The sequence below is a fragment of the Pongo abelii genome, chromosome 12 (assembly GCF_028885655.2).
Source record: "Pongo abelii isolate AG06213 chromosome 12, NHGRI_mPonAbe1-v2.0_pri, whole genome shotgun sequence".
In the NCBI taxonomy this organism is placed as follows: Eukaryota; Metazoa; Chordata; class Mammalia; order Primates; family Hominidae; genus Pongo; species Pongo abelii.
The window spans coordinates 77,177,088-77,192,557 of record NC_071997.2 but is presented as its reverse complement, the minus strand read 5'-3'; the positions used below and the strand labels follow the sequence as shown (position 1 = coordinate 77,192,557).

The 15,470-nt window shown below is 38.3% G+C and overlaps 1 protein-coding gene across 24 annotated transcripts in view; it reads right to left on the bottom strand.

Annotated features, from left to right (window-relative positions):
* CLHC1 (clathrin heavy chain linker domain containing 1) overlaps window positions 1–15,470 on the bottom strand; it is a 62,068-nt gene that overhangs the window by 27,343 nt on the left and 19,255 nt on the right. For 9 of the 24 annotated variants that reach the window (XM_063713432.1, XM_024242475.3, XM_054547558.2 and 6 more), the window contains 5 exons: window positions 14,990–15,123; window positions 11,959–12,160; window positions 11,733–11,845; window positions 10,966–11,071; window positions 8,592–8,698 (listed from right to left, as the gene is read on the bottom strand). In XM_063713432.1, the coding sequence (XP_063569502.1) occupies window positions 8,592–8,698; window positions 10,966–11,071; window positions 11,733–11,845; window positions 11,959–12,160; window positions 14,990–15,123 (662 nt within the window). The remainder of the gene's footprint in view (window positions 1–8,591; window positions 8,699–10,965; window positions 11,072–11,732; window positions 11,846–11,958; window positions 12,161–14,989; window positions 15,124–15,470) is intronic. The other 15 variants (XM_063713433.1, XM_063713436.1, XM_054547555.2 and 12 more) reach the window with 4 other exon arrangements.

The window sequence follows — 15,470 nt, the reverse complement described above, 5'->3', positions numbered from 1 at the left end:
CAGTAACCAAAAACTTAGATCACAACACCCAAGTCTCCTTGAATATCTGGAAAGCCTTCTCAAAAAGGACAGGTTCAAACAAGCCCAGACTGTGAAGACTACAATAAATACCCAATTCTTCAATGCCCACACAGAGATAAACAGCCACAAGCATCAAGACCAACCAGGAAAACATGACCTCACCAAACAAACTAAATAAGGTAACAGGGCCAATCCTAGGAAGACAAAGATATGTGACCTTTCAGGCAGAGAAATCAAAATAGCTGTTTTGAGGAAACTCAACAAAATTTAAGATAACACAGAGTAGGAATCCAGAATCCCATCGGAGAAATTTAATTAAGAGATTGAAATAATTAGAGACAGGCATAAATTCTGGAGTTGAAAAATGCAACTGACGTGCTGAAGAATGCACCAAAGTCTCTTAGCAGCAGAATTAATCAAGCAGATTAGTGATCTTGAAGCCAGACTATCTGAAAATATACAGTGAGAGGAGACAAAAGAAAAGAGAATAAAAAAGAATAAGGCACACCTTCAAGATCTAGAAAATAACCTCAAAAGTGCAAATCAAGGAGTTATTGATCTTAAAGAGGAGGTAAAAAGACAGAGATGGGGTAGAAAGTTTATTCAAAGGGATACTTGGCTGGGTGCGGTGGCTCACGCCTGTAATCCCAACACTTTGGGAGGCTGAGGAGGGTGGATCACCAGAGGTCAGGAGTTTGAGACTGGCTGGGCCAACACGGCAAAACCATGTCTGTACTAAAAAATACAAAAATTAGCTGGGTATGGTGGCACACCTGTAGTTTCAGCTATTCAGGAGGCTGAGCCAGGAGAATCGCTTGAACCCAGGAGGCAGGGGTTGCAGTGAGCCGAGATCACACCACTGCACGTGAGCCTGGGTGACAGAGCATCACACCGTCTCAAAAAATCCAAAACAAACAAAAGGGATAATACCAGAGAACTTTCCAAACCTAGAGAAAGCTATCAATATTCAAGTACAAGAAGGTTATAGAACAGCAAGCAGATTTAACCCAAAGAAAACTCTCAAGGCATTTAATAATCAAACTCCCAAAGGTCAAGGATAAAGAAAAGATCCTAAAAGCAGCAAGAGAAAATAAATGACATACAATGGAGTTCCAATATGTCTGGCAGCAGACATTTTAGTGGAAACCTCACAGGCCAGGAGAGAGTGGCAGGACATGTTTAAAGTGTTGAAGAATAAAACATTTACCCTAGAATAATATATCTGGCAAAAAATATCCTTCAACACGAAGGAGAAATAAAGACTCTCCCAGACAAACAGCTGAGGGATTTCATCAACATCATACTTGTCCCTTAAGAAATGCTGAGGTGGCCAGGTGCAGTGGCTCATGCCTGTAATCCCAGCACTTTGGGAGACTGAGGCGGGAGGATTGCCTGAGCTCAGGAGTTCGCAACCAGCCTGGGCAACACAGTGAAACCCCATCTCTACTAAAATACAAAAAACTAGCTGGGTGTGGCAGTGTGCACCTGTAGTCCCATCTATTTGGTAGGCTGAGGCAGGAGACTTGCTTGAACCCAGGAGGTGGAGGTTGCAGTGAGCAGAGATCATGCCACTGCACTCCAGCCTGGACAACAGAGTGAGACTCCATCTCAAAAAACAAAAAACAAAAAACAAAAAAAAAAAGAAAAGAAATGCTGAGGGGAGTACTCCAATCAGAAAGAAAAGGATATTAATGAACAATAAGAAATTAAAGGTACAAAACTCACTGGTAATAGTAAGTTCACACAAAAAAGACAGTATTATAACACTGTAATTGTGTGTAAATTACTCATATCTTAAGTAGAAAGGCTAAAAGATGAGCTGATCAAAAATAATTACTATAAAAACTTTTCAAGACATTGACAGTACAATAAGATATAGATAGAAACAACAAAAAATGAAAAAGCTAGGGGACAAAGTTAAAGTGTAGAATTTTTATTAGTTTTCTCTTTGCTTGTTAGTTTTTTGTTTCTTCATGCAATCAGTGTTGTCATCAGTTTATAATAATGGGTTATAAGATATTATTTGCGAGTCTCATGATAACCTCAAATCAAAAAGCATACAATGGACACTCAAAAAATAAAGAGCAAGAAATTCAAACATACCACCAGAGAAAATCGTCTTCACTAAAAGAAAGACAGGAAGGAAGGAAAGAAGGAAGAGAAGACCATAAAACAACCACAAAATAACAAAATGACAGGAGTGAGTCCTTACTTAATATCAAGTGAATGTTAACAGACTAAACTTTCTAATCAAAAGACACAGAATGGGCCAGACACAGTGGCTCACACCTGTAATCTCAGCACTTTGGGAGGCCAAGGCAGAAGGATTACCTGAACCCAGGAGTTCAAGATCAGCCCAGGCAACATGGTGAGACCTTGTCTCCACAAAAATTTAAAAAATTAGCCAAGTGTAGTGGTGCATGCCTGTGATCCCAGCTACTTGACAGGGTGAGCGAGATGGTAGGATCACTTGAGCCCAGGAGGTTGAGACTGCAGTGTGCTGTGTTCATACCACTGCGCTAAAGCCTGGGTGACAGAAAAAGACTGTCTTAAAAAAAAAAAAAAGAGTGGCTGAATAGATAAAAAAATAAGACCCAACGATCTGTTGCCTACAAGAAACACTTCATCTTTAAAGACACATACAGACTGAAAATAAAGGAATGGAAAAAGATATTCCATGCAAATGGAAACCAAAAAAGAGCAGCAGTAGACAAAATAGTTTTCAAGATAAAAACTATAAAAAGAGACAAAGAAAGTCATTATATAATGATAAAGGGGTCAATTCAACAAGAGGACATAACAATTATAAATATATATGCCCCTAACACTGGAGTACCCAGCTACATAAAGCAAATATTATTAGTGCTAAAGAGAGAAATAGACCCCAATACAATAATAGTTGGAGACTTCAACACCCTCACTTTCAGCATTGGACAGATCATCCAGGCAGAAAATCAACACAGAATCATCAGACTTAATCTGCACTATAGACAAAATGGATCTAATAGATATTTACAGAACGTATCACCCAACAGCTGAAAAATACATATTCTTCTTCTCAGTACATGGGTCATTCTCAAGGAAAGACCATATGTTAGGCCACAAAGCAAGTATTAAAACATTCAAAAAATTGAAATAATATCAAGCATCTTCTCTGATCACAGTGAAATAAAATTAGAACTCAACAATAAGAGGAATTTTGGAAACCATACAAATATGGAAACTAAACAATATGCTCCTGACTGACCATACACAGGTCAGTGAAGAGATTAAGAAGGAAATTTAAAGATTTCTTGAAACAAACAATAATGGAAACACAACATACCAAAACCTATAGGACAACAATGAAAGCAGTACTAAGAAAAAAGTTTATAGCTATAAGTGCTTACATCAAAAAAGAAGAAAAACTTCAAATAAACACCCTAATGATGCATCTTAAAGAATTAGAAAAACAAGAGCAAACCAAACCCAAAGTTTTTAGAAGAAAAGAAACAATGAAGATCAGAGCAGAAATAAATGAAATTGAAATGAAGAAAACAATTATAAAAATCAATGAAGAGTTTTAAAAAAAAATTGACAAATCCTTAGCCAAACTAAGTAAGAAAAAAAGAGAGAAGACCTGAATAAATAAAATCAGAGATGAAAAAGGAGACATTACAACCAATACCACAGAAATTCAAAGGAGCCTTATAGGTTACTATGAGCAACTATATGCCAATAAATTGGAAAACCTAGAAGAAATGAATAAATTCTTAAGACACATACAACTCACCAATATTGAACCATGAAGAAATCCAAAACCTGAACAGACCAATAAGTAATGAGATTGAAGCTGTAATATAAGGTCTTCCTGAAAAGAAAAGCCCAGGACCTGATGGCTTCACTTCTGACTCTACCAAACATCTAAAAAAGAACTAATACGTATCCTACTCAAGCTATTCCAAAAAACAGAGGAAGAGGAAATACTTCTAAACTCATTCTACAAGTCTAGTATTACCCTGATACCAAAACCAGACAAAGACACATCAGAAAAGAAAACTACATGTCAATAATTCTGATAAACATTGATGCAAAAATCATCAACAAAATACTAGCAAACCCCAATAACACGTTAAAAAAATCATTCATCATAACCAAGTGGGATTTATCCTAGGGATGCAAGGATGGTTCAACATACAAAAATGAATCAATGTAATGTATCCTATATCAACAGAATGAAGGACAAAAACCATATGATGATTTCAAGAGATGCTGAAAAAGCATTTAATAAAATTCAACATTCTTCATGATAAAAACCAGAAAAATATCTGGGGATAGAAGGAATATACCTCAACTAATAAAAGCCATATATGACAGAACCACAGCTAGAATCATACTGAATGGGAGGAAACTGAAAGCCTTTCCTGTAAGATCAGGAACCCAACAAAGATGCCCACTTTCACCACTGGTATTCAACACAGTACTGGAAGTCCTAGTTAGAGCAATCAGACAAGAAAAAGAAATAAAGGGCATCCAAACTGGAAAGGAAGAAGTTAAATTATCTTTGTTTTCTGATGATGTAATCTTATATTTGAAAAAAAAAAAACAAAACCTAGCTGGGCGCAGTGGCTCATGCCTGTAATTCCAGCACTTTGGGAGGCCAAGGTGTGCGGATCACCTGAGGTCAGGAGTTCGAGATCAGCCTGATCAACATGGAGAAACCCTGTCCCTACTAAAAATACAAAAATTAGCCAGGCCTGGTGGCAGGTGCCTGTAATCCCAGGTACTCAGGAGGCTGAGGCAGGAGAATTGCTTGAACCCAGGAGGCGGAGGTTGCAGTGAGCTGAGATCGTGCCATAGCACTCCAGCCTGGGGTACAAGAGTGAGACCTGTCTCAAAACAAAAACAAAAACAAAAAAAAGTAAAAGAAAAAAATCTAGAGACTCCACCAAAAAACTATTAGAGGCCAAGCATGGTGGCTAACACCTGTAATCCCAACACTTTGGGAGGTCAAGGTGGGCTGATCACTTGAGGTCAGGAGTTCAAGACCAGACTGGCCAACATGGCAAAACTCCATCACTACTAATAGTACAAAAAAGTTAGCTGGGCATGGTGGTGCACGCCTGTTGTCCCAGCGACTTGGGAGGCTGAGGCAGGAGAATCACTTGAACCTGGGAGGCAGAGGTTGTAGTGAGCTGAGATTGCGCCACGGCACTCCAGCCTGGGTGACAGAGTGAGACTCAGTCTCAAAAAAAAAACCTATTAGAACTGATAAACTCAGTGAAGTTGAAAGATACAAAATCAACATATAAAAATCAGTGCATTTCTATATGCCAACAACAAACAATCTGAAAAAGAAATTTAAAAAAGTAATTCTGCTTATAATAGCCACAAATTAAATACCTAGAATTAACCAAAGCACTGAAACAGCTCTACAATTAAAACTATAAAACACTGATGAAAGAAACTGAAGAGGACACACAAAAAATGGAAGCATATGCCATGTTCATGGATTGAAAGAATCAGTATTGTTAAAATGTCTATACTACCCAAAGCAAACTACAGATTTAATGCAATCCCTATCAAAATACCATGAAATTCTTCACAGAAATAGAAGAAACAACTCCCAAATTTATATGGAACCACAAAAGACCCAGAATAGCCAAAAACCATCCTAAGCAAAAAGAACAAAACTGGAGGAATCACATTATCTAACTTCAAATTCTACTACAGAGCTACAGTAACCAAAACAGCATGGTAATGGAATAAAAACAGATGCACAGTCCAATGGAACAGAATAGAGAACCCAGAAACAAATGCACATACCTAAAGTGAACTCACTTTTGACAAAGGTGACAAGAACATATACTGGGGAAAAGACAGTCTCTTCAGTAAATGGTGCTGGGAAAACTGGATATCCATATGCAGAAAAATGAAACTAGGCCCCTATCTCTTGTCATAGAAAAAACCAAATCAAAATAGATTAAATATTTAAATCTAAGACCTCAAACTATGAAACCACTACAGGAAAACATTGGGGAAATTCTCCAGGACATTGGTCTCGGCAAAAATTTCTTGCATAATACCCCACAAGCACAGGCAATCAAAGAAAAAAATGGACAAATGGGATCACATCAAGGTAAAAAGCTTCTGCACAGAAAGGATACAATCAACAAAGTGAAGAGACAACCCACAGAATGGGAGAAAATATTTGCAAACTACCCATCTAACAAGGAGTTCATAACCAGAATACATAAGGAGCTCAAACAACTCCATAGGAAAAAAATCTAATCATCTGTTTAAAAATGGGCAAAAGACGGCCAGGTGCGGTGGTTCATGCCTGTAATCCCAACACTTTGGGAGGCCAAGGCGGGTGGATCACCTAAGGTCGGGAGTTCGAGACCAGCCTGACCAACATGATGAAACCCCATCTCTTCTAAAAATACAAAATTAGCTGGACATGGTGGTGCATGCTTGTAATCTCAGCTACTAAGGAGTTTGAGGCAGGAGAATCACTTGAACTTGGGAGGTGGAGGTTGCAGTGAGCCGAGATCACGCCATTGCATTCCAGCCTGGGCAACAAGAGGGAAACTCTGTCAAAAAAAGAAAAGGCAAAAGATTTGAATAGACATTTCTCAAAAGAGGACATACAAATGGCAACCAGGCATATGAAAAGGTGCTCCACATCATTGATCATTAGAGACATACAAACCAAAACTACAATGAGATATCATCTCAGCCCAGTTAAAACAGTAGCTTTTATCCAAGAGTCAGGCAATAAGAAATGCTGGCAAGAATGTGGAGAAAAGGGAACCCTTGTACACTGTTGGTGGGAATGTAAATTAGTACAACCACTATGGAAAACAGTTTGGAGGTTCCTCAAAAAACTAAAACTTGGGTTACCATATGATCCAGCAATCCTATGATTATACCATATGATCAACAATCCTATGATTAATGCAGTGCTATTCACAATAGCCACGATTTGGAAGCAACCTAAGTGTCCATCAACAGACAAATGGAAAGAAAATGTGGTACATATAAGCAACAGAGTACTATTCAGTCATAAAAAAGAATGAGATCCTATCATTTGCAACAACATGGATGGAACTGGAGGTCATTATGTTAGGTGAAATAAGCCAGGCACTGAAAGACAAACTTCACATGTTCCCATTTGTTGGTGGAGTTAAAAATAAAAACAATTGAACTCATGAACATAGTAGAAGGATGGTTACCAGAGGCTATGAAGGGTAGTAAGGGAGTTGGGTGGGGGAGTTGGGGCTGTTTAATGGGTTAAAAAAAATAGTTAAATTGTTAAAATGGCCATACTGCCCAAAGCAGGGAGATCTACAAAGCAGGGAACTACAAAATCACAATGAGATACCATCTTACACCAATCAGAATGGCTATTAATAAAAAGTCAAAAGGCAACAGATGTTGGAGAGGATGTGGAGAAAAGGGAACGCTTTTACATTTTTGGTGGGAATGTAAATTAGTACAATCTTTATGGAATACAGTATGGAAATTTCTCAAAGAGCTAAAAATAGAACTACCATTCAATCCAGCAATCCCACTACTGGGTATCCACCCAAAGGAAAATAAACCATTATATGAAAAAGACACCTGCATTCATTATGTTTACCACAGCACTATTCACAATAGCAAAGTCAGAGAATCAACCTAAGTGTCCATCAAGGGATGACTGGATAAAGAAAATACACACACACATACACACACACACCCCCCCCCCCCACAGAATACTACTCAGCCATAAAATAAAACTGAACACCATTATCCTAAGTAAAATAAATTAGGGCGAGAGAACTAGGAAGTAGCAGGAAGAGAGGGATACTGAGGGGCATGAGGGAACTTTTCAGTGATAATCTCATGGGTGTATGCATATGTCAAAGCTTACCAAATTGGGCCGGGCATGGTGGTTCACGCCTGTAATTCCAGTACTTTGGGAGGCCAAAGCAGGTGGATCGCCTGAGGTTAGGAGTTTGAAACCAGTGTGGCCGACATGGTGAAACCCCGTCTCAACTAAAAATACAAAAAATTTAGCTGGGTGTGGTGGCAAACACCTGTAATCCCAGCTACTTGGGAGGCTGAAACGGGAGAATCGTTTGAACCTGGGAGGCAGAGGTGGCAGTGAGCCAAGACTGCACACTGCACTCCAGCCTGGACAACAAGAATGAAACTCTGTCTCAAAAAAAAAAAAAAAAAAAAAAACTTACCAAATTGTGTACTTTAATATGTACAATTTGTTGTATTATGTCAATTTACCACAAGGAAGCTGTGTTTTAAAAGGATGTGGAGCAAATTTGACAAAGTATTAACATTTATTAAATCTTGATAGTGAGTACATGGGTGTTAATGTTTCTCCATACTTTTCTGTATACTTAAAATCGTTCATAATGTAATTTAGAAAATCTAATCAAACCCCTAATGTTACTGCTAAGCAAACTGAGTAAATGGTAGAGATAGGGCTGGGGCCTAGACCTTTAGTCTCCCAGTTTAATGCTTTTTCTATTTTATGAGAGAAAAGGTAGTAAATTTGCATACATATATAAGGTTCAGAGAGAAATGCTTACCCTTAAATGTATTCATTGTACCAATGTTTCGAAGAATTCTTCTAGGACTGTTTGCTGCATAACAAGCTGCTTTTTCATATTCACCAAGTGAGATTAACTCATTAAATCTATAGCCATCACATTTCATAATGCATTATAATGACACAAAGAAAAAGAGAAAAAACTGATTAGAAATGTTTAATACAGACTAAATATAGTGGCATAACGATATAGAAAAACAAAAAGGAATTCTAATAAACTGTAACTAGAATCATTCACACTGTAAGATGTTCTTTGAAATCTTTCTCTAATACTCTGTTGGGTTTTTTTTAAGTCTCAGAATAAAACTCCCACCTGCTAGCTGACTTTGAACATGATCCTAAACTTTATTCCTATAGCACTTACAGCAAGCCATAGAGAATGGAAGAAATAACTTGAATTTATTATGAACTCAGATTTTTTTCCCTGCATATCATCTCCACATGAAAAAGTACTGGCATCAGAGGGAAGAAGGGCAATCTGCTTAGAAACATCGCCTAAAGGAAATATTAATTGAAGATAGAAGCCGCCAAATTGGGCCGGGCATGGTGGCTCTTGCCTGTAATCCCAGCACTTTGGGAGGCCGAGGATGGGGGATCACGAGGTCAGGAGATCGAGACCATCCTGGCTAACATGGTGAAACCCTGTCTCTACTAAAAATACAAAAAAAAAAAAAAATTAGCTGGGCGTGGTGGCATGTGCCTGTAGTCCCAGCTGCTCAGGAGGCTGAAGCAGGAGAATCACTTGAGCCCGGGAGGCAGAGGTTGCAGTGAGCCAAGACTGTGCCACTGCACTCCAGCCTGGGCAACAGAGCGAGACTCCGTCTGAAAAAAAAAAAAAAAAAAAAAAAAAAGCAGCAGCCAAATTGGAGATCAAGAGGTGTCCTTGGGATTCAGAAGCCTATGTTGTTCTGCCATGCAACAGGCTCCCAATCAAAGATTAGCACAAGAAGGAAAGATAATAGTTAAGATAACTTAAGCCTCTACTCCTCTTCCTATGGCAAAAGGTCTTCAAATCAGTCCTTACCTCACAATTAATAAAACTATGATAAACAGAAGTTACATAGTGTTGCAAATGAATGTGGAGCCCCAGGCAGAAAACCCACTAAAGTAATATTAAGCAAAATACATAAAACTTTCAATCTCAACAAGGGTTTTTCTCTCATATCAAACTGTCAGACTTAGAGAAGCATTACAGTGTAGGGAAATAACATGAGCTTTTGTGCTCTGCCCAAAATTATATTTACCCCCTTCTTTTTACCATACCAACAATCCAATTAACAGCTGAAAACTGTTTAACATATAAAGACCAGGAATATTACATATGTTCATTACAGATAAGCATCATAGCCTACGAATTAACCTCTTAAAGAATATAGTCTTACTATGTATTAAAAATGTTTAAAAATGCACGTGCATGTTAAACACCAGGGGAGCAGCTGTGAGGGGAAAAAAGCAGGGAAAAGGAATTGAAGATAGGAGGAATGATATACAGTGGGATGTCAACTGTAACAAACTTCTACAAAAAGAGCTGAAGTAAATAAGGCAAAATGTTAATTTCTTGCTAAGTTGGTACACAGAATAACATTTTGTTAATGTTATTCTCTATATTTTTTATGTATACTTAAAATATTTGATGAAAGTAATATTTGATAAAAAGTAAACAAAGTAAAAAAGAATATAGTCTTAAATCTCTTTAATCTTCTATTATATACTATATATAATAACTTAAGTATTAGGGAGAAATATGCCTCCTTAATAAGTCATGGGATAGAAATAATGAGAAAGAAAGGACTGAATTGGCTAGAATAATCTGAATCAGGAAGACATTCTCAAAAACATTTTGTAACATCAGGTTGATAGCTAGGAAATGTAAGAAAAATACAAGCTGGGTTTCCCTTATCCTAAATGCATGGGACCAGAAGTGTTTTGGATTTCAGATTTTTTCATATTTTAGAATATATGCATATACATAATGAGATATCTTGGGGATGGGATCCAAGTCTAAATACAAAATTTATATTTCATATATACCATATACACATAGCCTGAAGGCAATTTTATATAATACTTCTAATAATTTTGTGCATGAAACAAAATTTGTGTACATATTGATCCATCAGAAAACAGAGGTATCACTATCTCAAGTCAGTGCTCAAAATTTTTCAGATTTTGGAACATTTCAGATTTCAAATTTTTGGATTAGGAATGCTTAACCTGTATAAATAAAACTTATCAACATTATAATCCTCTTATCTCCTCTGAAAAATCTCCTAGATTCCCAATATGGTATGTTATTCACAAAGAATCTATGAAAAAATATAACTCTGAAAAATTAAAGCTTTTAAAATATTTGCCTTTCAATGTAGTGAAGCATAATTTCAGCTTCTTTTGCCCTGCGTGGATCATCTTCCATTAGTTCTTCAACAATGCCTTGGTCACCTGTAAATATTGAAAGTACCACTGGAAGATATTTAAGGTTACTTATCAATAGAAAACAATAAACATACATGTGTTTAATACCAACAACTTATTGCTATGGCTCCTAACAGCAGCAACCTCTTCCTAAATTTAGTGGCCTCCCCGTCCGTTTCCTTTTTTTTTTTTTTTTTTTGAGACGGAGTCTGGCTCTGTCACCCAGGCTGGAGTGCAGTGGCCTGATCTTGGCTCACTGCAAGCTCCGCCTCCTGGGTTCACACCATTCTCCTGCCTCAGCCTCCCGAGTAGCTGGGACTACAGGTGCCCGCAACCACACCCGGCTAATTTTTTGTATTTTTTTTAGTAGAGACGGGGTTTCGCCGTGTTAGCCAGGATGGTCTCGATCTCCTGACCTCGTCATCTGCCCGTCTCGCCTCCCAAAGTGCTGGGATTACAGGCATGAGCCACCATGCCCGGCCTCCTCTTTATTTTGATGTACATTTTCAGGCATTCTGTCTTTGGCTCACCAAGTCTATTCTTTACTAATTACCTGTTAGCTGTTGAAGGAAGAAATCCATAGGGTAACAGAGAACTAGCTGAAGTATGATTTTGCTTTATTTAAACTCAGCCTAAGAAAACCCCATTCTAACTTGCTAGCGAAAAAAATGTCTTCCATTATTGGTACTAATTTAAAAATATAATCTACCTTGTAAATATTTGGTTTTCTGAATTTGCTCCACAAAGTCCTGAAATGGGCTGCTCATATCAGATTTTACCCATGAAGTAAGTGCCTGTGAAATTATCTGCAGTCTTTGATGACTAAAAAGATAAAAAACGTCAATAACACACTGAGCCTAAAATCAAATGGTGGAATGTAAGAATAAACACAAATAAAACTCCAAACTTTAAAAACATATAATCAACTTCCATACCAAAACTGTAATTTTTTGTTCAGATTTTCAGCTACATCTCGCCGTTTTAATAACACAATCATTTCTTCATCTAAATCAGCCTTCCTCTGAGCTGGCACATATTTTATCAACATAGCTTGTTTAATTTCTGCATATTTATCTTCAAGATGTTTCATGTATTTAGTGAGAGCATCTAGATTCATGGATTCTTGAAGAGTCATGCCTATGGGGAAAGGGAACAAATCAAACAAGCCAAGCCATGTGTGGGACACTTGTGCTCAAAGAACAAGTCTTAGAAAGACAGTTCACTATGTTAAGAAACAATTTAGAAATGACAGTATGCACTTATAGCTTACTGAACATAAGTAAAATTAGCATAAACTTGTGAATGGCTAGCAGGTTATTTATTTATTTATTTATTCATTTATTTATTTTATAGAGACAGGGTCTTGCTATGTTGCCCAGGCTAGTCTTAAAACTCCTGGGCTCAAGCAATCTGCCCACTTCAGCCTCCCAAAGTGCTGGGATTACAGGCGTGAGCCACTGTGCCAAGCCAGGCTAGCAGTTTTATTTTATTTTATTTTATTTTTATTTTTATTTTTTTTGAGATGGAGTCTCACTCTGTCGCCCAAGCTGGAGTGCAGTGGTGCAATCTCGGCTCACTGCAACCTCTGCCTCCCAGGTTCAAGCAATTCTCCTGCCTCAACTTCCGAGTAGCTGGGACTATAGGCGCCTGCCACCATGCTCGGCTAGTTTTTGTACTTTTAGTAGAGACAGGGTTTCACCATGTTGGCCAGGCTGGTCTTGAACTCCTGACCTCAGGTGATTCACTTGCCTCGGCCTCTCAAAGTGCTGGGATTACAGGCGTGAGCCACCACACCCAGCCTCAGGCTAGCAGTTTTAAAGATTATCAGTGAAGACTCGGTGAAGACTGAGAACACACAAACCTTAGCATCTGAAAAAATTTTTTTTAGTGATTTCATTAACACACCTTGAAGACCCCTAAGTATCACTGTTACTCGGTAACGCCAAGAGCTTCTGGCTAACAATTCAGGATTTGTCAACAGATTTCTCTCTAAACAAATCTCTCATTACCCTATTATAGCTAACCCCAGAGTAATCAGTTTATTATTCTCAACACAAAATATAAATGCCTGCCAAATCTTCAGTCCTCTCTCTCACTGTCCCCTCTACTTATTATTCATAACTCTCTCTTTCTCTTCAAATGCCTTTAAAAAATATGTATATATATATAGAGAGAGAGAGAGAGAGAGACTCTCACAGGGTCTGCTCAGGCTTGTCTCAAACTCCTGGACTCAAGAGATCCTCTCAGTTCAGCATCCCAAAGTGCTAGGATTATGGGCATGAGCCACTGTGCCCAGCCCTAAATAATCTTCCTTTCTCATCTGGGCCAATTGTTGACTTTAGCACATATCACAAAATACTCCTCCCCCAAAAACTTACCTGGATTGATTCTACTTGATTTTAACCAGTCCCTTACCCAGAATTTTCTCAGCACTTAGTCCCAATTTGTCAGTTATATGTATCTTATTTGTCATTTGCTAGTCACAATTTTATATTTGAAAGTGAATCTAGGCCGGGCGCAGTGGCTCACGCCTATAATCCCAGCACTTTGGGAGGCCGAGACGGGCAGATCACGAGGTCAGATCGAGACCATCCTAGCTAACACAGTGAAACCCCGTCTCTCCTAAAAATACAAAAAAATTAGCCGGGCGTGGTGGCAGGCGCCTGTAGTCCCAGCTACTCAGGAGGCTGAGGCAGGAGAATGGTGTGAACCCGGGAGGCGGAGCTTGCAGTGAGCCAAGATCGGGCCACTACACTCCAGCCTGGGTGACAGAGCGAGACTGTCTCCAAAAAAAAAAAAAAAAAAAAGAAAGTGAATCTAGTCCCTACTTTTATGAAACACAAGATGATTATCACAAGATGATTATTCAACCTCATTTGAAATCCTCTAGTATAGAATAGCTCATTACTTCAAGACACAGCTTCTTCCACCAAGACCAAATCTGGCTTCCTAAAATTTCTACCTATTAATCCCGCCTCAGAATAAACACTAGCCAAAATCTTTAAAAGTTTGGAATACTATTATCTATTCTCAAAGTCTTTCTTTTTTCCAGGATGGATATCTGTAATTCCTCTATCCACTCATCGTAAAAACCTCTCCATATCCTAGATGAATTCCAGGATATACTACAATTTCTTAAAATGTGGTAACAGTATTATGCTGAAGATGTGGAAGCAGTGAATGCTGACATCGACATGAATCAACAATATCCACCAAAACTTAATACACTACAGATTTCCTTATATTATACCAGTGGTTCTCAAACTTTAGAGTGCATCAAAAAAACCTGAAGCGGCCTGGCACAGTGGCTCATGCCTTTAATCCCAGCACTTTGGGAGGCTGAGGCGGGTGGATCGCTCGAGCCCAGGAGTTTGAGACCAGCATGGACAACATGATGAAACCTCGCCTCTACTAAAAACACAAAAATTACCTGGGCATAGTGGCACGCGCCTGTAATCCCAGCTACTTGGGAGGCCAAGGCACGAGAATCGCTTGAACCCTGGAGAGGTTCAAAGTTGCTGTGGGCCGAGATCACTCCACTGCACGCCCAGCCTGGGTGACGGAGAGAGACTAGGTCTCAAAAAAGAAAAGAAAAACCTGAAGGTCTTGTTAAGACACTGCTGAACTCCACCCACTGAGTTTCTGACACAGTTAAGTCTCTGATCTGATGGGGACCATGAATTTGCATTTCTAAGAGGTCTTTAGGTGATGCTGATGTTGATACAGGAAACCACACTTCAGGAGCCACTGCATTACACTTTATATAACCCAGCTGACTGAAACTCAATCTTTTAGAGTTCGTTTTTCCATTCCCTTGAATCTACCTAGAGTCCTGACTAAAATTACGTGTACAACACACACGTGCAAGATGCACATACATCAGCACATTTATATTAATGTGTGGCTTAGGTAAAAAATTGGAAATAATCAGGATTTCTCTCAAATATTTTAAACAAAATACAATACCTGGAATAGGTTTTGAAGGATCTTTGGAGAAAGTACAATATTTTACTTCTTTTGTGTCATACTCTGCCCTACACTGCTTGATTTGATCTATTTGAGATTGAATCTTCGAGGAATTACTTTCGATAATCCTCATTCTGGAAAACAGAAAGGCTTTATTATGTCTTTCGACTAACTTAATTCTTGAACCACAAAACCTAAAGTAAAACAGGTTAAATCATTACTTTATTTTGAACCATTATGGACTAGGTGAAATGCCCTGAAAAAAGTTATCTAGCCTCACAAATGAGGAATAATTTTCTTTCTGAGCATCAGTGAAATCTCACACTATGATTCTGAACCCTATTGGAAATTCATAAGTGCTAATCACAATAATATGGCCACAAACTATTCTCTTTAGTAGAAAATTACTTTTGTAATTTAAAAAATATTTTGGTAAGTAATTATATTAGTTTCCTGTGGCAACTGTAACAAATCACCACTA